We start from the raw sequence: 22,008 nt of genomic DNA, 5'->3' as shown, positions 1-22,008 counted from the left end.
CTTAACCTGAAACTCCAAGGGCCTTGCTGTTTGGTGATAGCATGAGATGTTTCTGTATCAAGGAAACCCTTTTTGACAGTTCTGATTAGATATGCGTGGCAGCAGCTCTTCAGAGAGCCTTACAGGTTCAGAAATGACTCTGCCAGCGTGGGGCTGAATAATTTCTATTTCCTTGGGGCAGAGAAAGACACAGACGCATGAAGTGTGTCTGGAGAGACTTGGCTGTGTCCTTCTGCCCTAAGGGACTGAGTGGATAACTTCATCATTGAGTGTAAGGAACAGGTCATAGCCCCATAAACCAACATTTCTTTTTTCCACTGTGCGCAGTCATCTTGAGGAATGAGCACTAAGACTGTAACAGAGGCTTTAAAAATTCTTAGCTAGGACCAAAAAAAAGGCAGACTGATTTCCTGTTCCTTGTAGCACAGGAGCTAATGGGCACTTATAAAAGTAAGAGGCTCGGTGTAGTTGTTTTTTTTTGTTGAATTGTTAGCCAGCGTTTGGAACTCATTGCCACAAGGATAGTGTATTTTTTGCAGAACTGATTGGACAAATTAGTAAGAGAAGGGTCTCTCCAGGCTATTAAACATGAAGTTATCCTGCTGTTTCCGGTAGATGGAAACTGGAAGGATACCAGGGAAGTATCCGTAGGAGCTTCTCTAGGCAGTTGGTGTTTGGTTCCTGTTAGACATAGGATGTTGAAATGCAGGGACCTTTGATCTGAATCAGATTGCTTGTGAAGTCATTAAGAAACACACACGTGTTTAAATTTCAGTAATTTTAGCAAATCAAAAAGGCCAATGACAAAGAGCTGTACAATTTTATCACTGGTTGCTGTAAATGTTTTTCTTTTCGTGATAAAAGTCTGATTTATTTTGAAGCAAATAAATCTAAACAGTTTCTGTTCAGAGCTTTTGGTAAAACTGTAATGTGTTCTTCTTGTAGGTGCTAAAAGTGGATGGTGCTTACGTTGCTGTGAAATTTCCAGGCACCTCCAGTAATGCAAACTGCCAGAGCAGTTCAAATTCAGACCCTGATCCTTCTTCTCTTCTTCAAGACTGTAGGCTGCTCAGAATAGACGAACTGCAGGTATGTCTTTGTGAAATGCTGAGAAAACAACCGGTATCTGGAAATGTCAGCGCTGTGCGCTTAATTGCATCTTAAAATTTTACGTATGTTTTCAGGTTGTAAAAACTGGTGGAACTCCAAAAGTTCCTGACTGCTTTCAAAGGACACCTAAAAAGCTGTGTATTCCTGAAAAAACAGAGATCCTAGCAGTAAATGTAGATTCAAAAGGTAAGTAGGATTTACCCCGTAAGATAGTGTGTTGAATCCTTTATTACCTGTCTCTCTTCCTAGTGCAAAACTGTCTAGCTAACATAAACAGTCGTTTCGATTGATACTAGTAATTCCTTAAAAATGCTTTAGTTAGGAGTTCTTTTACTGGATGACATCAGTAAAAGACATTAACTTTTTTCTTCATGTATCTTTGAAGGAGTGCATGCTGTTCTGAAAACTGGGAACTGGGTTCGATACTGCATATTTGACCTTGCCACAGGAAAGGCTGAGCAGGAAAATAATTTCCCTACTAGCAGCATTGCATTCCTGGGTCAGAATGAGAGAAGTGTTGCTATTTTTACAGCTGGACAGGTTTGTGGTTTTGTATCTCAATCATTTAACCTCACTGCACTTCACTTCCGTCATCTTTGAATGGGATGGTACAGCCTTTTGTAAGGCTTTTCCAAAGGCTGGCAAACGGTGTTTCTTCAAATGGGTTATGAAAGACTACCATTTATATTTTGAAGGCACGAGGGGAATAACAATCTAATTCACTTAAGCACTTTTAGTAATCTTACTCAAATTCTACCTTGAATGGAAAGTAAAAAAGGGAGAAAAAAACTTGACAGAGTAGTTCCTGTGTTAGTGTAAACTTGTTATCTAGCTACATCTTGGAATTGAGTCAGATGAAAATCCACTCTTGAGAATAAATGGAAACATAAACAAAAAAAAATCAGTATTTGATAATAAAAATGATGGGTTTGGGCTTTGTGCAACTTTTTCTAGTATCTAATGTTAAGTGTCTCATTTTATCTGATTATACAGCTTGATTTCACTGTTCAGGCATCCATGAAGGGGACTGAGAAAAGATAACAAAACCATTTAGTACCTTCCACAAACACAGTATACTTTGCTTAGGATAGTTGAAGGAAACATTTTTGGCAAAAGAACTGAATTTGAATATTTCATTTCAATATATTCAAATTTCTTTGTAGCATTTAAATAAGCTAAAAGTATAGGTACTATATGGTTTACTGGTAATGTTTTGTAATGAGTGTATGTCATAAAAAAGTTACTTTTAATAGTACTTAATACGTTAAGCACACTTCAGGCATTTGAGAAAGGGAATTGGTATCTTATGCTGCGCCACTTGTAATGACAAGAAACAATGGCATAAATGAGAATTTTAGGTAAACTGTTCTTACTGTTGGCAGTCAAGCAGAACTGGACCTTTTGGGAAGTACAGTACTTATAAAATGTGGAGACTTAACGTTAAAACTTTTCTTCCCCCCCATATTTAGGAATCTCCTATTATTCTTAGAGATGGAAATGGTACAATCTATCCAATGGCAAAAGATTGTATGGGTGGGATACGAGACCCTGACTGGCTTGATCTTCCACCTATTAGTAGTCTTGGAATGGGTGTTCATTCCTTAACAAATCTTCCTGCTAACTCGACCATCAAAAAGAAAGCTGCTATTATCATTATGGCTGTTGAGGTAAAATATTTTCTTTTCTACTGAATTGTGTTTTTTTCCTCTTGCTTTTATAAAGTTATGCTTAAAGCAGCTTTGTGTTCAGATCTATTTGTATTTTCTCTATTTCAAAGAAACTAGTTTCAGCCAAAGATTCTCTTAGAAACACGAAAACACAAATTTATGTAGTAAAGTGAAAGATTGGTTTTGGGGGTGCATGGCTTCTGTATCAGGCTTTTAACTAGTAATATTTTCTTAGGCACTACTTTTAAAACTGTTACATTTTTATGTATGCCAAGAGTATACAATTTTATTCGTTATATGGGTGCACTTTTTTCTGAGGGATCCAACAACTTGTTTTCTTGTGAATGCAGTTCTTTTTTTTTCTTATGTTTTAACCTTATATTTGAACCATACATTAGGAAATCATGAGAGTCAAGTGAAGATTTTTTTTCCACTTGAATTGCCTGTAGAGTTCTGTACTCATTTGTGGTCTGTATAAATAGTTCTGCTGTGGATTTGTGTATAATACTTGTATAAATCTGTCAGTGATTTGGTGCAGTTTAATCTGCCGTGTATGATGTTGCCAGCAGGAGATATTGTGTACCTGTTAGACTGAGATTGATTTCACAGTGGAATATTCAACCACTGTGGAAAAGCTTATTACATACAGGGTGAGTCTTCCAGACTTTCCACAGCTTCTATTTGTTCGCTTGTCAGTGTGTGTATCACTTACTTAAAACAAATATGTAAGCTCTAGTTAATGTCGATGCCTTAGTTTTTTCAGTTGTACTGCTTTTCCCATCTCATGTGTAGCCATGAAATAGAAGTGATCCATCTTAGGAACCTGGCTATGAAGCCAAAGGCACGCTGGTGTGAGCCTGATGGCTTCTGGTGCTTAAGCCTCTCCTTTCCTTTAGCTTGTCTGTGCCTGAATGCCTGCTGTTTTCAGGTTTTAACAGTGCTGTAATTGAGATGATGCCTATCCTCAGCAGCTCCTGCACTGACTTCCAGCGAGTGTCCTAGACCTTTCTATTAATTAAAAAAAATGGAAATTAGAAGTACTTAGCAAAGTTGCATCTCTGCTTTTTGTATTTGGAGTTGCTAAAATATTTTGTTCTTTTGAGTACAGAAGCAAACGTTAATGCAGCACATTCTCCGGTGTGACTATGAGGCTTGTAGACAATACTTGATGAATCTTGAGCAAGCAGTTGTCCTGGATCAGAATCCCCAAGTGCTGCAAACGTTCCTTGGCCACAGATGTGACGGAAACCGCAATATTCTGCATGCTTGTGTGTCTGTATGCTTTCCAACCAGCAACAAAGAAACGAAAGAGGAAGAGGGTGAGCTCAACAATCTCATGAAAATAATTTGAAAATAAACTCCATGCATTTTCAAGAACGTTTGAAATAAAGGCTGAATTCTTCATATATGGGTATCTTAAAGTTTAGCACTTAAAATGCGTCCTAGCCTTTCAAAGGTGCTGAGACAACATTTGTATTATTCTTTTAAGGATTTATAAGAATTCAGTAGTTAATTTGTTCAACAGTAAGCTGTTTTTATTGTTTGCAGAAGACAAACTTTTTACATCCACATGTTAATTTTAGATGAAAAGAAGTATTTTTTCCACCTTTATGCCACTAGTATCCCCAATGTATCACTCACTAGTAAACTTTTAAGAGAAACAGTATTTAATATTTTTCAGGTGTTATAGCATATGTTAATACCTCCAGTAAGAAATGCTACTTGCAGTTGGCACGTATTAAGAAATGTGAAAGGATGACTTTCTGTTAATGGCAGTTACTGACACCATTTAAAAATGTCTATTAAATACTGTTATATAAAAGTATGTTAACAGAACAAGGTTGCTAAGTCAAGCACTCAATAATTAGGAGATGCCAGGATTAAGTTTACCCATGTGCTATACATGGGTGTGCATTGTGAAATGGTCTTTAATTACACCATCATACTATTTTTTCCACAGGACTACCTCATTCAGTGCACAAGATGGACGGTGCTCACCGAATGGGTAGCTATTCAATATTTCTTTTTATCCTCATCATTCAGTGTGTGGCCCCATTCCCTACTTACTGCACACCATACAAACCCTGCACTGAATAATGAATGAACTTCCTTGTGGGATTTTTGTATGGTGCTGTCATTGAGTTTTAGTCATTTGTAGACCTTAATTGTTCCTCATATCCCTATTCATAAAATGGGGGTAATGCTGCAGCTTTCTCATAGCTTGAAGTTTTTCTGAATTCAAAGCTATTAACTGATTTTAAGGGTTATGTTTGAGAAGGAAGCCTAGGGCCTGATCTCATTTTTCTGAGTAGATGGTAAATTTATTTTAGAGCTGGATTAATAGTAGTTTTAGTTGTTCTGTGAATGTCAATTAGTTCTGTGAGTCAAGCACCTTTTAGGTGTCCAGAAATGAGTAAAATGTATCACAATCATCTGTAAAAATTTGTTTTGCAAAGTTCTGTTTGCTGTTATGTGTGGCAGAAATAGGTTCCAGTTCTCCAAAGTGATGTTCAGTGGCATTAAACACAAGATGATGCTTCCCCCCGCTCCTTGCCAAGCTGTTGCTGCCTTATTACGCTGCAGCAAACAAGGCATAAACAGCTTGCTCATTGTACAACCCTTCATCTGTAGTCTGTCGTCCATCCTGTGCACTGATTGAGGCAGGGGTCTTGTTGGGGGGGGGAGGAGAACAAAAAACCAACCCAAAACAAACAAACAAAACTCAACTATGTAAGATTGTGTTACTTAAAGCACACAAAGAAGCTGAAATAAGGATGCATGGGCAAACTTAATCTGACTTTTTCTAATTTGAGTGCTTGTCTTTGCAACCTTGACATTTTTTCAGTAGCTTAATTTGGATGTAATTTAACTTTCTGAAAAATGAAAAACATGAACCTGATAGACTTTTAATACTCCTCTGCCTCTCTCTTTCCCCTCACAAAAATTGTCTTAAAAGGGGATTTATATCTTTAGATTCAAATCACAGTCACCTTCCACTGTAACTGTTAACAGGCTTAGGACAGTCTTATATTCTGTGCATCGTCTGGAGGGCGGTGCTGACTGATGCTACTGTCTCTAAGTTATACAGCCATCTGCTGTTAATCTGTAAAAGAAGTTTGATTTAGGAATAAAGGCTTCAATTCCAGACTCTGGATATGATGATCCTTAACAATTACAGACCATATTGCCCCTTCCCATCAGTGCCTGCCTGACATCCTTCACTCTTCTTCATACAGGTTTTTCCTTAAATGCCAGAAAAGGGAATATTGAGGGCAAGGATGAGCTTTTTGTTGTTCTCAGATCCAGTGTCTTGTTTTGTCATAGCTCCTGCAGCATTGGATAAAGGAATTGCAGGAAAGGTGGCCCCAGACCTGTAAAGCCTCGGGGAAGGCTTCTCTGTTTCTTTGTGATTTGATATCTTCTCAGTCACGGCAATAGAAAGGATCTTGGAAAAGACAGGTTCAAAAGAAATGTCCAAAGCATGTGAAATCATTAAAGAGTTCTGATACTGAATTTCAGATAACTTTACTGAACACCTACAAACTGAGTTTTCAATAGACAACAGAACAGCAAATTACCCTTAGAGCCAGGGCATTTACAGTGGATGAGTTTCCAAAAATAAATACTAACTTGATAAATGGAACAGCTAAAATGCAGTTACAGTTTACTGTGGGACTAAGAATCAGTGAAATTTCTGTTGCAGAGGATGTTTGTATTGCTTAAGGTGTCACTGGTAAGAGCTCTGACCCTCTGTGTGAAGGGTCCAGAAGTACTATGTGATGGGTTGTGGGTTAAGAGAACGAGTGGGTCTTAGAAAGGAGCACAGCACAAGTACAATGCCAATTCATTTACAACTGCAGGTCAGGTAGTATAGAACTAGGGGCATAAGAATAATATTATGTGAAGTGCTTGATTGATTGATGCAAAGTGATTGATTGGAGTCTGTTGTTGGTAGTAGGTGTTTTTTGTCTAAGAAACCTGCACATGCTTGAGGACCAGCAAAACAAAAAGTTTGCTACTTCAGTTAGCGATGAATAGAAAGCTCTAAAGAATAAACACAATAAAAGCTGACCAACACCATCAAATTACCTTATTCTATCAGTTCAGAGTTAGAGGTATTAGTAGGTACCTTCTTGTTTAAGGTCCAGGTCTTAGTACTATCAGTGGGGAAAATACGACTGCAGAAGACGGTGACTGTCAGTTTGAAAATGGAAAGTGAGCATTAGCCATAGCAACCTTGAGACATATCCTGAAAGAACTATTGGAGTTAATTTAAGGGATTTTTTTTTTTAAATCAGAAATACACCTTTTCCTTCTAGTTTGTACCAAAAATTGTTCACTCTGTTGAAAGGAGAATTGCCCTTGTTCTGGCCTGTAATAGGCTGAAAGTGTCTCTTATTTCTTTTTGGATCCATGGCTTTAGTGATTCCTACTTTGCTCTGTAGTAGCTACGTGATCTTTAATTGCCAGTAGCTCCTAAAGAAACAATGACTGTTACTCTGTGCAAACCTTGCACAGCTGACTTTACTGCTTTATCTGTGTATTTATCTTGGAGATAAATCTATGTTAGGTCTTTGATTCAGGTGGCTGCTTCAAGTTGTACTGTAACTGTATAATCAGGCATTTTTCTATATTCTGTATAGCACTTGGCACAATTTGGTCCTCGTTATGACTAGAACCTTTAGGTGTTATGGTGCTTGGGGTTTTAGATGTTAGAAAAAAAGGCTTATTCTTTCTGACTAAACTGATTGTGCTACCTTATTATACTCACAAAGCAGTTAGTTTTCTGAAGCATGCTTATAATGTAGAGTCTGGATCTTACAGGCCCTCAGCTTTGCATTGTTGTTCACAGCTGTTCAGGGTCAAGTGTGGTGGTTTGTTGCGTTTTTTTGTGGTATTCTGGTCTGGGTTTTTTGATGGTCGTTACTTTTGAAGCTGTGACTCAGCAAGTGTTTGGAATCAGCTGCGTGATAGGTCCATGTCTCTTGATGATACTGAAAACTGAAAGCTTGTTCTGGAATTTGAGTGCCTTGCATTTCCTTCCTTTATGGCCTTTTAGAAACCAAACCCAGTCAGAATCATGGCTAAGCTTGTCCAAAATAAAAATTGGTATATGAACCTACTTTGTCCCTCTAAATCTTGAAAAAAAAGTTGCAGAAAAGATTTTATGGTTAGTGACATTTCATACTTTAAACTCCTGCCTTATGGTTTTCCCAAGTGAAATTTTGACACTAATACTTTTCTTAATCTTTCAGAAGCAGAACGCTCTGAAAGGAATACGTTTGCTGAAAGGCTTTCAGCTGTGGAAGCTATTGCAAATGCAATCTCTGTTGTGTCAAGTAATGGTCCAGGAAATCGTGCAGGATCATCAAGCAGCAGAAGGTAAACTGACTAATTCTTGTTCTCTGTATGCTAATTTTTGTATTCATTACCAATCTCTCATTCTTTCCTTCAGTTTAGTTTAAGAATGGGCTCTATTGCTAGTTTGAAGTCAAATTTCACTTTGTCAAGCACCAAACTAGAGCTCTAGTGGGTTTTTGAAGCCTTTTCTGATGTGAGCGCTAATGGTGAGGTATTTCTAAACTAATTCTGTTTTCTGGGGTCAGGACATTGTGATGTGGAAATGCTTCTCCTTGTGGGGAATTTGGGAGTTAGCTCTAGTGTTCTTTACCAAGGAGAATGAAAGTGAGAGTACTAAATAGTGCCCAAGCTTGTTCTTTTAAGATAATTTCTGAGGGAGGTGGTCACTTACACAGATAAACAATACTGAGTTAAATATAACACTAGTGAGGAAGAACTTAAATTGATTCTTTCCTAAGCAACCATTGTTATAATGAGAGCCCTTTGTGTCAAGGTGGCTTTAAAGGATAGATTTCTGACCCTGTCAGAATCCTAATTTCTGATGAATTTTATGTTCTTCCTCTTTCCATGATGGTAACTGAGTGGTGCTCACATCAAGGGAATTTGAAGGTAACTGTGCTGAGTTCTAGTCAGTTCAGAGCACTCTGGAGTGAGGCCATAGTATAATTTTATTACTTAGCTCTGTAGTCAAAGCAATTGACAGGAAATGATGTCTTTATCCTTCCCAAGCTACAGTCCTCATCACCATCTTTTTGATATGGGAGATAAGGGTAAGGGCTGAAGCTTCCCTTCCACATTCTGTAGGAGACATAACTTTTAAAAGGAAGTGTATTTAATAAAACTAAACAAAACCACCTTTATATTTTTTTCAAGCCCCATTTTAATTCTTTCATTAACCTCTTCATGCAGTTAGATTGTAAAGAATTGCAGCAAGAAGAGCAAATCCTTGCACAAGCTTAACACCCCTGGCAATGAGTTTGGGGTAAAAGGAATGTCAGATAACGGTAATACCCATCAGCAGCCTCTCCCTGCAAGAGACAGTGCTGTGGTGACTAGGGATTTGCTCTGGGCGTAGATCTGTCTTGGTATAGTGCTGACTGACTCTTCTTCCCAGGCCATTGTATTCTGTTGCAACAAGATGGAATACAGGAATTAAAAATACCTCTTTGCTCATTCTTCTCTATGCTGAAATAAAATGGAGATAAGAATAGTTTCCTTTTTTTCAGTGTGAAAACCTGCTTTAAAATACTCTAATTATAAATGAAAACGAGATAATATTTTTACCTTGGTTTTGTATTCAGTTTGAGATTAAGGGAAATGATGCGAAGATCCTTGAGAGCGGCTGGATTGGGCAGACATGAAGCTGGTGCTTCATCAAGTGATCATCAGGACCCAGTTTCTCCGCCAATAGCTCCTCCCAGCTGGGTTCCAGATCCTCCTGCAATGGATCCAGGTAAGTCTGCTCATGTATCGCATTAGACTGTAGAATGAGATTTAATAAAGGAACCTATGGTTTTTGAGATGAATCACTTAGATTTCAGTGTGAAACTGAAATACCTAATGTCATTGAGCTAGCAAGGCATGAGTTTACTGGAGACTTAAAAGCTGTTTTTAAATCCAGTGTGTCTTTCTAACACTGGTGTCAAACTTCTGTTTAGTGTGTTTTGTAATGTTGAGCTACATTACTACTCTAGGAATGTGGCCATGTGTAGGAAAGAGTAACAGTTAAATACAGAAAACGTGCGGTGTGTTAGACATAGCAGAAAGAGCATGTTGTTAGGGATGTTTTTATGTATTGATATACATCCTGCTGTTCTGTTTACTGAAAGATGGTGACATTGATTTTATCCTGGCCCCCGCTGTGGGATCTCTTACCACAGCAGCGACTGGCACCGGCCAAGGACCTAGCACCTCCACAATACCAGGTGAGGACATACAGCTTATCTGATTATGCTTTAGAAGGAAAACTATCTCAAAAGCTCGCTGTGCTTGCACAGACTTTCTGCATATGAAAATGAAGATTGGATTGAAGCAGAATTTCACAAGTGCACAGCAAGTACCTGGAGTCCTATGCTGTGTTTTATGTAAAAACGATTTTTACCTGGGGAATGACAAATATGTAAAAATATGGTAATCAGTATGAAATTGGGATTACTGTTTTGTATTTCAGAATTTAAAACTGAAATTTGCAGTACTTCAGTGACATGTTGCTGTAACATGCAAACCACTGAATAGTCAAGCTATTGATTAATCACCCCCGTGAAATATTGAATTATTTGGTTTTAATAGGTAGTCATTTTTTGAAGAAAAACTGTTTCTCTGCAATTTTTTTTTCTCATTACAGGTCCTTCTACTGAACCATCTGTAGTGGAATCAAAGGATCGGAAGGCAAATGCTCATTTCATACTGAAATTACTGTGCGATAGTGTTGTTTTACAGCCTTATCTTCGAGAATTACTATCAGCCAAGTAAGGATTTTCATGTGAAATCTCACCATTCATTGTAATGTTATGTCACCTGAAATCTATTACATAGAAGCCTTTCTAAAAAGGTCATTTAAAGGTTTATTAGTTAAAATGGAGAATGTTAGATTATTGGCTACATCCTGCCATCTCTTAAAGTTGGTTATGTTTCACAGAAGTAAAACAAATAAAAGTGCTTATTCACTCCCTGTTTTTTCTGTTTTGCACAAGATTGGCAGTGCTAAGTTTTCATATATTTGTTTCCTACCTCTCCTGTTATAACAAAAAAAATCAGTGTGTTTGAACTTGTTTGTTGTTCTTTTCCATAGGGATGCAAGAGGCATGACACCGTTTATGTCAGCAGTTAGTGGCCGGGCATATCCTGCTGCAATTACAATTCTAGAAACTGCACAGAAAATTGCTAAAGGTACACCAGTTTCAGTAATTAGTAGCTTGTGGTTTCCTTCTAAAGTTTGGCATGTGTGCAGGTTTATTATTAATAGTGCTTTCTTATGTGTGAAATTATATGTGATAGAGCAGCTGGTGATGGTGGTAAACACCTCTTTCCAAAACACTGTATATTTTGGAAATTTTGCTATTATGGAATATCTCCCTCTTTTGTAGTGTGTATTATGATAGATTTCTATCAATATTATTGCTTTTGTGTTCTTTATAGTCTTTTCAGCATTTCATTGCTTTACAAACATCAGTGGATTACTGGACCATTTTTCAGTAGCACAAAGGTATCACCTGGAACTTCTTTATTTGAATTGAAAAAAACTTCTATGATAAAGCAGAATGCCAAGCTAGATCCTGGTCCTAAAAAGACTTCTATACAAACATATATTTTTATGACTCTCTTTTGATGTCAGTATTTAATTATTTAAGAGAAATATGTGAAGTTTGAAATTAAGGAGAAACTTAAACAGATTTTAATTGGTGTGTGACAAGTGGACTAAAGGACTATGTGTATTCCTTAGAAGAATATCACCCATAGATTATTTTTTAATCCTTCAAATTGATGATCCACTGAATTGATTAGAACATCAGTGAATAAAACTGGGGAAGAGCTGGTAGTTGTGCTTTTCATTTGGGAATTTGGAGCAACTTCTATAAGAAATGCCTGTAATGTGACTAGCAGAAAGCTTTCTCCAAAAACTGACAGAGAATTTACTCAAACGTCTAATTCTGTATGGGATTTTGTAATGGCAAGCGTATGTCAAGTGTTGGTGGGTTTTGTTATTTTGGGGGTTGTTTTTAACACTGATATTCTATTGTTCTTTTAGCTGAAGCAACTTCAAGTGAAAAAGAAGATGATGTGTTTATGGGAATGGTTTGTCCTTCTGGTACCAATCCAGATGACTCTCCTCTGTATGTTTTGTGTTGTAATGATACGTGCAGTTTTACATGGACTGGTGCAGAACATATTAACCAAGTAAGGCTTTTTTTTTTTCTTTTTAAGTAGAAGGAATGTGTTTCAACCATGTATTGTGCTAGTCTACTAATGTAATTTTTAAATTATTACAGTTGCATTGTTTTCATTACTATAACTTCTAAGTCTGGTATAGTTATTTTTGACCCTAGTTGCTTTGGTCTCTCAGCTGCCTGGGATTGTCAGAATCTGGCTGTTTATGGGTGTGGTTTTCCTCCTCTGGCCAGCTTTGGCAAAAAATTTGATGGAGGCAGCTCTTTGAAAACACTGAGTAATCTAGCTAGCAACAAAATTTCACTTTCTAGAATTGACTTACTTCTAAGGGAAGGCATCAGTTTGAGCAAGTGCAATTTTATTGTAACCTCAAATGCTGTGAGATTGCAAGCGCTGTAGGGAGAAAGCTATGCATAATATTTTTGGTAAATTTTTTAGGATATATTTGAATGCCGAACATGTGGCCTATTGGAATCTCTTTGTTGTTGCACAGAATGTGCAAGAGTCTGTCACAAAGGACATGACTGCAAGTAAGTATTGCGTACTGTTTCTTGTAATAAAATCATTATTTTGTACTATCATTTTTTTTCTGGTAGTTAATAGTTTTTTTCCCTTGCTTGAAGTGTTCAGATATTAGAGAACAGAAAAATAATAAAGTATTTTAAATACCTTCTTTTCCTTCTGCTCTGTAAGGTTTATTTTATGGGTCAGAATTGAAAGAGTAACCTGAAGCAGTCTTTGTACTTTTCACTTTGTAGTATTTGGAGTAAATTAGTAAGTCTAACACCCTCAAAGTGCTTAATATTCTAAGAATAGTATATCTGTATAGTGCCATGTTTTCATTGTGGATGCCTCCAGGAGTTTTCTGAAGCCAGTAAATCTTGATGACAGATCATTCTTCTAAATTTTCAGAAAGAAGTGTAGCATATTGATCTCTAAGATAACTGAACAGTCAAGATGCCTCTGATCAACCTGGCTAAAGCTTTGATGCTGCAGATGTTTTGGGCCACTGTTAGAGGGTGTAAATGTTACAGCATTAATATACTTGATATAATAAGTTAACATATAGAATTATACAGATATTCTCAGCATTGTATCAATTACTGAGATTTTGCTGCGTGTCATGAGGATTTCCAACTTTCTTAGCTGGAGGCTATTTGGGGGAAGAATAAATGGCCCTGGCTGGGTTTTAATAAAGTACTATGAAAAACTCTGTAGTGAAACGGCTCTCTTAAAATGAGTGGAGGAAACAATAATAGCAAATGCCAAGTGTTGCCATACATAAACGGCATTTCTTTCTTAAGCCGGGTTTTGGCATCTTGCTACTATAATAAACAAAAAAACTAGCAGGGATCTTAATGTGTACACTAACACCCTCAGCCTGTGTAGAAAATATTTGTTATATTAATATATACCACAGTGTTGCACCTCACATTTTCTGTTTCTTATAGGCTCAAACGAACATCTCCAACAGCCTACTGTGATTGCTGGGAAAAGTGCAAGTGTAAAACACTAATTGCTGGACAAAAGTCTGCTCGCCTTGATCTCCTTTACCGCCTGCTTACAACCACAAATCTTGTTACCATGCCAAATAGCAGGCAAGTTCATATTTGCAATGACTAAGGCAGAATAATTTGTATTCTTTTTAAATATGTGGTATATCATATCTCCTCTAATCATTTTTTCACTGCAGGGGAGAACATCTGCTGCTGTTTTTAGTACAGACAGTTGCCAGGCAAACGGTGGAACACTGCCAGTACAGACCACCTAGAATTAGGGAAGATCGTAATCGTAAAACTGCAAATCCTGAAGGTAAGAGCTGTTTCAGTGAAATAAATGGCAAATTCTGTATTTTGTTAACCCTTTCTTATATGGCTTTTTTGTCTTTTTAGATTCTGATATGCCTGATCATGATTTAGAACCTCCTCGATTTGCCCAGCTTGCTTTGGAACGTGTTCTGCAAGACTGGAATGCACTGAAGTCCATGATCATGTTTGGCTCCCAGGAAAATAAAGACCCGTGTGTATTTACAAATAGTTGTCAATGTAAAGTTTGTTCTGATATTTGAAGACCTGCTGGCTTACATGAAATCTATTTCCTTTCTTTTTGTTTTTTCCAAGTCTTAGTGCAAGTAGTAGGATAGGTCATCTTCTGCCTGAAGAACAAGTTTACCTTAATCAGCAAAGTGGAACTATTCGCTTGGACTGTTTTACCCACTGCCTTATTGTCAAGTGTACAGCAGACATTTTGGTAAGCCCTCCCAGTTGTTTTTTACTAGGACATTCTGAATAATGTGATGTTATAGTGTATTTCAGGTGATAAGCTTGGAGACAAATTTGAAGATAACTTCTAGTTATTCATGTTTTTGTGAATTCATACTGCTATGTCTGTAGTCTCCCTCTGAATCTCAATCTGTCTTGTTTCATGCTTCTAAATTGCACACCATTATGGGGTTGTAATGACCTGTTTCTACAGCTCTTAGATACTTTGCTGGGTACTCTGGTAAAGGAATTACAAAACAAGTATACACCAGGACGCAGAGAAGAAGCTATTGCTGTTACAATGAGATTCCTGCGTTCTGTGGCAAGAGTGTTTGTCATTCTTAGTGTAGAAATGGCTTCCTCCAAAAAGAAAAAGTAAGTGGTGGGGAGAGTTTGTGTTGGTTGTGGTGGTTTTGGTGGTGGTTGGGTTTTCTGCTTGTTTTCGTTCGTTAAATTTAAGTATTTATTTTCTTAATGAATGAGCTAATACACATCGACAGTAGGCAGAAACATCTGAATTTCGGTCTGTAGCCAGCATTGCGTGGAAAGGTGCAGACCTCAAGACTGCACAGTGGCTGCTGGTATATCATGTAGCTTTTTAATACGCTTGTTAAACTTACATGTTCATACTGAAACTTTCTGTTTAAAATATTAAGATTCTTGGAAGTAGGCTTTTTTTTAACATGTTAATCAAAATTACAATCTATTGTTGTTCATCTGTAATAATTTAGATATCCAGCTGTAGTCTCAAATTACTGAGTGATGTTTTAACTGTCTTCAATAACTATGCATATTGTTACTATACACACTCAAATGTATTTATCTGTTAAAGATCATTGTCTTGACTTTTTTTTAAAATTATATTCCCATAATTATGGTTTGTTTTGTGTTTTTTTTAAGACTTATTTGACCTTTATTTTTCTATTTCTTTTCCCTAGCAACTTTATTCCACAGCCAATTGGAAAATGTAAACGCGTATTCCAGGCATTATTGCCCTATGCTGTTGAAGAGTTGTGCAATGTAGCAGAATCTCTAATTATTCCAGTTAGGATGGGAATTGCACGTCCTACAGCACCCTTTACTCTTGCTAGCACTAGTATAGATGCCATGCAGGGAAGTGAAGAACTGTTTTCTGTGGAGCCTCTACCACCAAGACCATCATCTGACCAGTCTAGCAGGTAAAATTTGCTAAAGCTCACTATTAGTTCTTCTCAAAGACTTGTTAAAGGCGGTTTTGTTTTGGGTTTTTGTTGGCTTTTCGTTAACAGAAATATGGTAAGGTTTCTTATGCTGGCTAAGCATTTTGGAAGTGGTTTCCTACTGACAGATTTCTACAATAATTTAGGTTCAGTAATGTTCAGAGGTCCAAATCCACTTTTTTTCTTTTTAAGTTCTAGTCAATCTCAGTCATCTTACATCATAAGGAATCCTCAGCAAAGACGAATTAGCCAGTCACAGCCAGTTCGTGGCAGGGATGAAGAGCAAGATGATATCGTTTCAGCAGATGTAGAAGAGGTCAGTTTTCTTTTTTTGTACTATTTCTCTTCTCAGTGTAGCACCTAATGTGTTAGCACAAGCTTTAACATCTGAACCAGAAATCCATGCATGAAGACCTTGGATTTGCAGAAGATACTGAATAGTACTTCAGTAAGTCCTACCATGCCATAAACATTTTGTTTAACAAAGCTTTGTAATAATTTTTTTTGTATTTAGTAATAATTAATCGTTTCAGAGTATACTAAATGCCTTGCATTTGACAGAATTACAGTATGATTACAATAAATACACCTGTAATTTCCTTTATATATAAACTTACACTGTATTAGAACTCCCTGTGAAATCACTTTTCAAGTCTCTTAGCACATGGTTGCTGTTATGTAGGTTGTATTAGAGAACTAGATGGTCTTTTGCCAGATTGGTAGTTCTTCAATATTTAGAAACTAATTCTAGGTTTTATAGTCAGTTTTACTCTTTCAGCATTAAATCTAATGTTCAAAGCTGTGTTTTATTTGTGGTCCTGATCTTTTTTTTCCCACAACACTGTGGACTATAAAACCATGTACAACTACTGTGGCTGTAACTTCATTTTCTATTCACATTGATTCAGTTGTGAGGTCATCTTTCTTAGATGTGTTTTTTTTGTTTCTTAGTTTTTAAATCAAATTTTCAACTGAGTTCTTGAAAACATGTAGATTTATCTCTGGTATTCTAGCATAACATTACAATGCTTCTTCCAGGTTGAGGTGGTCGAGGGAGTGGCTGGTGAAGAAGACCATCATGATGAACAGGAAGAGCATGGTGAAGAAAATGCTGAAGCAGAAGGACAACATGACGAACATGATGAAGATGGTACGTATAATGTACATCATGGACATTACTGCTTGGAAGAATAAACCGTGCATAAAAAACAAAAGGCATCTTTGGAGTCAGTAGTGATAGTGATTTGGGAGACTTGCATGAATAGAGAGAATCCAAGAGTTTCAGACCATGCATCTTACAAAAGGAGATACTATACACTATACAAAACAGGTGCGGACAGGTTGGAAAAGGTCCAGAGAAGGGCAGTGAGGATGATCAGAGGACTGGAAGGGCTGCCGTATGAAGAAAGGCTGAGAAAGCTGGGCCTGTTCAGCCTTGGGAAGAGAAGGCTTAGGGGGACCTTATTACCAGGTACCAGTACATGAAGGGTGGCTACCAAGACAAGGGACACTCCCTTTTCACAAGGAGTCACATGGAAAAGACGAGGGGTAATGGACACAAGTTGCTTCTGGAGAGATTCCGACTGAACTCCAGAAGAAATTTTGATTGGTCTCATGGTAAAAGACATTAGAATAATCTCCCAGGGGAAGTGCTAAATTCCCCTGCATTGGTCAGTTTTAAGAGTTCAGCTTGACAGGCTGCCGACTCATCTCATTTAAACTATACTTTTACCTTGAGAGGTTGGACTAGCTGATCCTTGTGGTCCCTTCCAGCTTGGTATTCTATGATTCTATGAGGTGGGTAGAATTGTAGACAACTCATAGTAGGCCCACAAAGGCACGTTGTTGGCTCATGGTCAGGCTACATTTACGTATGTATGTCCATTTAATATAAAACAAAATATCCCATTTTGCCTTTTGTATTTGCTACTGTAAAATGTTGTTGACCTAAACTATTTGAAGGATAAAACAATAGCCTAGCTCTTGAATGGCTAATGATAGAATAGTGGTTACGGTAGATACGTTCTCAAAAGTGATCTGAATCATGGTGAACCAGTTTTCAAGCCCATCACAAAATACTAAATTATGGTTCAATATTTTGTAGACAAAATGAATCCATTATGTAGGAAAATTCTTGCCATTAATATTACTTACCTTTATTAGTGTGGGATTAGATGGCCCAAAGCTATGATTAAAAAAAATATTATTGTCTTCTCTTTCTGACTGTGCCTTGTGTTGCTAGTCAACCCATTTACAGCACAGGAAATATGTTTATTTGCTTGCTGAGTGTTCAGAACATTTAATTCTTAACATTTTGTATTTTTTTATTGGAGGTTTTTTTTAAGTTTTCAGGTATTCTTTAGATATTTGTTTGAAATAGCATATGGTTAATTGTCCTAATGCATGTGCATGAAGAGTTTTGGAGTCTTTTGGCTTGAGTGACTAATTCTGAATCCTTAAAGTCTTAGTTTTCAGTGTGTATGCTGAATGTATATGTACAGTACAGAGAGAGGGCCAGGAGTTGCTAGTTGCTGGAAAATAAGAAAATATGCTCCACATTATGCTGCATGTTTGCACTCCTTTTGTGACTTCTTCCTGCATATCCATTAAATTGTGCTATACTAAGAGGCTCTGCATTTTGTTTAATGTGTCTTAGGTGAGTCATGGCAGTCATTCTATTTGTTTTCTCTTTCTAAACATGAGATGTTTTTTATGTTGTTTCTCTAGGCAGCGATATGGAGCTGGATTTGCTGGCTGCTGCTGAAACAGAAAGTGACAGTGAGAGTAACCACAGCAATCAGGACAATGCGAGTGGGCGCAGAAGTGTTGTCACCGCAGCGACTGCTGGGTCAGAAGCAGGTACGCCACTTCATCCTGTGTTCAATTTCACTGTTTAAAGGTAGGTGTTAGGATTAGGTCGTACAGGAAAAAGAAATGCGTTAGTGACTGAATATAGGTTTAACAAGGGCAGAACTGGCCTCATCTAAAAAAGTTATTCTTTGCCTTTGGAGCTGGACTACATCCAACATTCCAGAAGTGTACTGCAGAAATTGCTACTTCACAGCTATATTGGACAGAGCGAGAATTACCTGCTTAGGGCATTTTAACAAATATCTTTCCCTTGTAATCTTATTTTCCCCTTCATTTCTTTTTTCTTTTCACCCAACTTCTTCACCCACCTCTGCGATCGCCACGTTTCCTGTTTTTCCTTTGCTTTTCCTTTGCCTGTAATTGTAAGCTACTATGCAGACTTTTTGGACAAGGAGATGCCTTAAGATGTGGCCTTGTCTTTTTTGCTCTAACAGAGCTTCTGCATATGTTAGCCAGAGATAACTTGTCACTCTTGTAAAGTGAAATGAAATGTTTTCACTCATTTTTAGTGTAGAAGTTAGATGTGGTTTAGAACAAAACAGAAAACCCGACCAATCATTTTAAGGCTTTTTGAAAGCAACTGCTCTACTGTCCAGTTTAGAGGCATAATTTTTAGAACTAGTTGCCTGGGAGCAGAATCAGTGAAGAATTTTTAAATCAAATTATTTCTGAATTTGTCTTTTGAAATACAAGTAGACTTAACTGCTTTTTCATGAAACCTATGGAAAATCAGTATGTGTTACAATTATAATTTATTAAAGATTTTTAGTAATGGTACTTGAAACTTTTTAATACGTGTAGGTTCTTCTCATGGAAGAAGTTTATAATGCTGACATAATACATGTATACGTGCCCACAAGTGCAATTGTCTGTTACTGTTTATTGCTTATTTTCCTCAATAGGAGCTAGCAGCGTTCCAGCATTTTTTTCTGAAGATGACTCTCAGTCAAATGACTCCAGTGACTCTGATAGCAGCAGCAGTCAGAGTGATGACATAGAGCAGGAGACCTTCATGCTCGATGAGCCTCTGGAACGAACCACAAATAGCTCACATGCCAATGGTGCTGCCCAAGCTCCCCGCTCCATGCAATGGGCTGTGCGTAATACCCAAAACCAGAGAACTACTAGTACTACTCCTTCTAGTACGTCAGCTCCAGCAGGCAAGTCCGAGTAAAATGCGTGCACGAATGTCAGTTAACTCGGCTTTGTTCCTTCCTCTGTTTTTGATTGTCCTCGTAAGGATGAAATGTTACCTGTTTGCCTTAGAAGGACAGTATCTTGAGTGTGCTAGTTCCGATTTTGAATTTAAAAATGGAAAGATCTAATCTAGTTCTTAAGATATGAGTATGCTAGTTACAGTTGTGATGTCAGTAGTATTTACAAGATTATTTCCAGAAATGTTCATGATATTAGTCAATACAGAAAAAACATCACAAAGGTTAAATAAATGTCATTAATATCATACCTTCTTGTATGTTTAGCAAGTTCAGCAGGCTTGATTTACATTGATCCATCAAACCTACGTCGGAGTGGTACCATCAGTACGAGTGCTGCAGCAGCAGCTGCAGCACTTGAAGCCAGCAATGCAAGCAGCTATTTAACATCTGCAAGCAGTTTAGCGAGAGCATACAGCATTGTGATACGGCAGATATCTGATCTGATGGGTCTGATTCCCAAGTACAATCACTTGGTATACTCCCAGATCCCAGCTGCAGTGAAGCTGACTTACCAGGATGCAGTGAACTTGCAGGTAAGAACATCCAAATCTCCATAGAGAAACATAATTTCAATATAGATAAGTGTTTTAGGTAAACACAGAATTGTTGAGGTTGAAAGTGACCTCTGAAGATTGTCTAGTCCAAATTCCCTGTAGGGTCAACTGGAGAAGGCTGCTCAGGACTGTGTCCACTTAGGTTTTGAATATCTCCAAGGATAGAGACTCCAGCTGCTCTGGGCAACCTGTTAAGTGTTTGTCAACTATCATAGTAAAAAAGTTTTTTCTTGAGTTTTAGTGGACTTTCCAAATATTTCAATTTATGTCTCTTGTCTATTTGAAGAGTCTGGCTCTGTATACTTTACACCTTTTTAGCAGGTATTTATACACACTGATAAGATCCTCCTGAGTTTGTTTCTTGAGTCTAAACTGTCCCAGCTCTCTCAGCCTCTCCTCATGAGGGAGATAGTGTACACTGAAGTAGCTGGAGTTACTAATTTAATTAAATTGTCCATATTTCATATACATATATTATTTCAAAAAAGGAATTTAAGTTGATTTTTTTCCCAACTAAGTCTGATTGGCATCTAATTAATAAGTCAAGATTGACTGCTTTGAAGATACTAGTGATCTCTACTAGAGATCTTTTTTCCTATTCTTTTTCACCTAAACTGTGGAGTCTATAAAAGAAGACAGTTAGTAAGGGCTAAATAATTGAATGAGAAAAGGTTTGTACAGGTAAATGTACTGTTCACTGTCCCTTCATTCAAAGACATGATCATCCTTTCCCTGTTACGTGTATATTTTTTGATACGGTGCTCTTGACTCTCATTTTTTGAAATTATGTGTAAAATGAATCCTTAGAGAAAACATGTGAAAGGAAAGTCTGGTATCTGACTTGTATAGAAGGAAGCTGCAGAGGCTAACAACACAGGAGGAACTTCAGTGTGTTCAGAAAGTATCTATCAGCTTGAATGTGTAGGCAAGTGTATAAAGTGAAATAATCTGTACTGAATTTAGTACAAAAATCAACTGTCAGAATGATACCACTGCTATGGGGAGCACAAGAAATCAACTCATGCTGTTCTCTGTCAGTAGTATTGTGTGCTGGGATGTGAAAACTGGATGACAATATATTTACTTGTAATTGAGCTACAGAATATTTGTATGGCTCTGTTTCCACAGTGTGATGGAAGAAAAAAGCTTCCAATTTGGGAGAGGAACATTACAAAGATAATGTGAGATCAAACACTGGGTGAAATATGCAGGGAAAGAAATAAGAGAACATAGTTTTATTATGGAGAAGGCTAAAATAAATTTCTCTTCAGGAGATCCTTAGTGTGAGAATATCATCTCTGCTGAGTAGAGCTGTTTTGCAGAGGTTACCTTTTTGCCAGACGAGTGCACGGAAGAGGGCAGCTGTCCAGCTGAGGCAGCAAGAGATTTTTATTAGTGTGTGAAAGCTCAACAGTGGAAGTTTTGTTTGGACACAGAAATGGGGTTGAGACAGCATTTTGTTAGTTTAGTGGATACAAAAACAGTTGAAGTGTGAGGTGTATTTTTGAATACCAGAACGTAGAGGAAAGGAGAAAGCAGACTGATGTCTGAATGATAAAAAAAAAACAAAAACAACAGGTCAATGGAGTTAGCAAATGGCATGAAAAGCAGGCTCCAGAGCCAGTTTTGGGAGCAGGTGAGGAAAAGACTGGACCATGGAGGAGAGGTTTATATGCAGACATTGTTCTCTATGCAGGTCTTTGTCATCTTTGCTGAGTAATTTGCAAGGGGTGAAGAATGGTGAGACATCTGGCTCGTGAGTGCCATAGCAGGATGAGGGCTGTTCAAGCTACCAGAAAGTCAGGAATTAAACCAGAATCCCCAAGATGTGCGCACCTGGGAGATGCTGGGTAGTCATAAGATGAAGAGTCGAAGATGTG

At 37.5% G+C, this 22,008-nt stretch overlaps 1 protein-coding gene across 1 annotated transcript in view; it reads left to right on the top strand.

Moving 5' to 3' along the window:
• Positions 1–945: 945 nt before the first annotated feature.
• LOC104546284 (E3 ubiquitin-protein ligase UBR5) overlaps positions 946–22,008 on the top strand; it is a gene marked incomplete at its 5' end in the record, with an annotated part of 24,090 nt that continues 3,027 nt past the window's right edge. Inside the window, 24 exons of the mRNA XM_010191638.1 lie at positions 946–1,089; positions 1,185–1,296; positions 1,496–1,650; positions 2,580–2,777; positions 3,886–4,096; positions 4,738–4,782; positions 8,033–8,159; positions 9,440–9,591; positions 9,968–10,063; positions 10,483–10,606; positions 10,930–11,027; positions 11,887–12,035; positions 12,465–12,556; positions 13,478–13,624; positions 13,720–13,838; positions 13,919–14,045; positions 14,147–14,276; positions 14,502–14,662; positions 15,226–15,465; positions 15,679–15,802; positions 16,525–16,636; positions 18,214–18,345; positions 19,260–19,517; positions 19,839–20,107. Of these exons, the coding sequence (XP_010189940.1) occupies positions 946–1,089; positions 1,185–1,296; positions 1,496–1,650; positions 2,580–2,777; positions 3,886–4,096; positions 4,738–4,782; positions 8,033–8,159; positions 9,440–9,591; positions 9,968–10,063; positions 10,483–10,606; positions 10,930–11,027; positions 11,887–12,035; positions 12,465–12,556; positions 13,478–13,624; positions 13,720–13,838; positions 13,919–14,045; positions 14,147–14,276; positions 14,502–14,662; positions 15,226–15,465; positions 15,679–15,802; positions 16,525–16,636; positions 18,214–18,345; positions 19,260–19,517; positions 19,839–20,107 (3,522 nt within the window). The remainder of the gene's footprint in view (positions 1,090–1,184; positions 1,297–1,495; positions 1,651–2,579; positions 2,778–3,885; positions 4,097–4,737; positions 4,783–8,032; positions 8,160–9,439; positions 9,592–9,967; positions 10,064–10,482; positions 10,607–10,929; positions 11,028–11,886; positions 12,036–12,464; positions 12,557–13,477; positions 13,625–13,719; positions 13,839–13,918; positions 14,046–14,146; positions 14,277–14,501; positions 14,663–15,225; positions 15,466–15,678; positions 15,803–16,524; positions 16,637–18,213; positions 18,346–19,259; positions 19,518–19,838; positions 20,108–22,008) is intronic.

Source organism: Mesitornis unicolor, unplaced genomic scaffold, assembly GCF_000695765.1.
Source record: "Mesitornis unicolor isolate BGI_N332 unplaced genomic scaffold, ASM69576v1 scaffold47819, whole genome shotgun sequence".
Lineage (NCBI taxonomy): Eukaryota > Metazoa > Chordata > Aves > Mesitornithiformes > Mesitornithidae > Mesitornis > Mesitornis unicolor.
The sequence above is the reverse complement of the archived record's forward strand: the minus strand, read 5'-3'. Positions and strand labels throughout refer to the sequence as shown.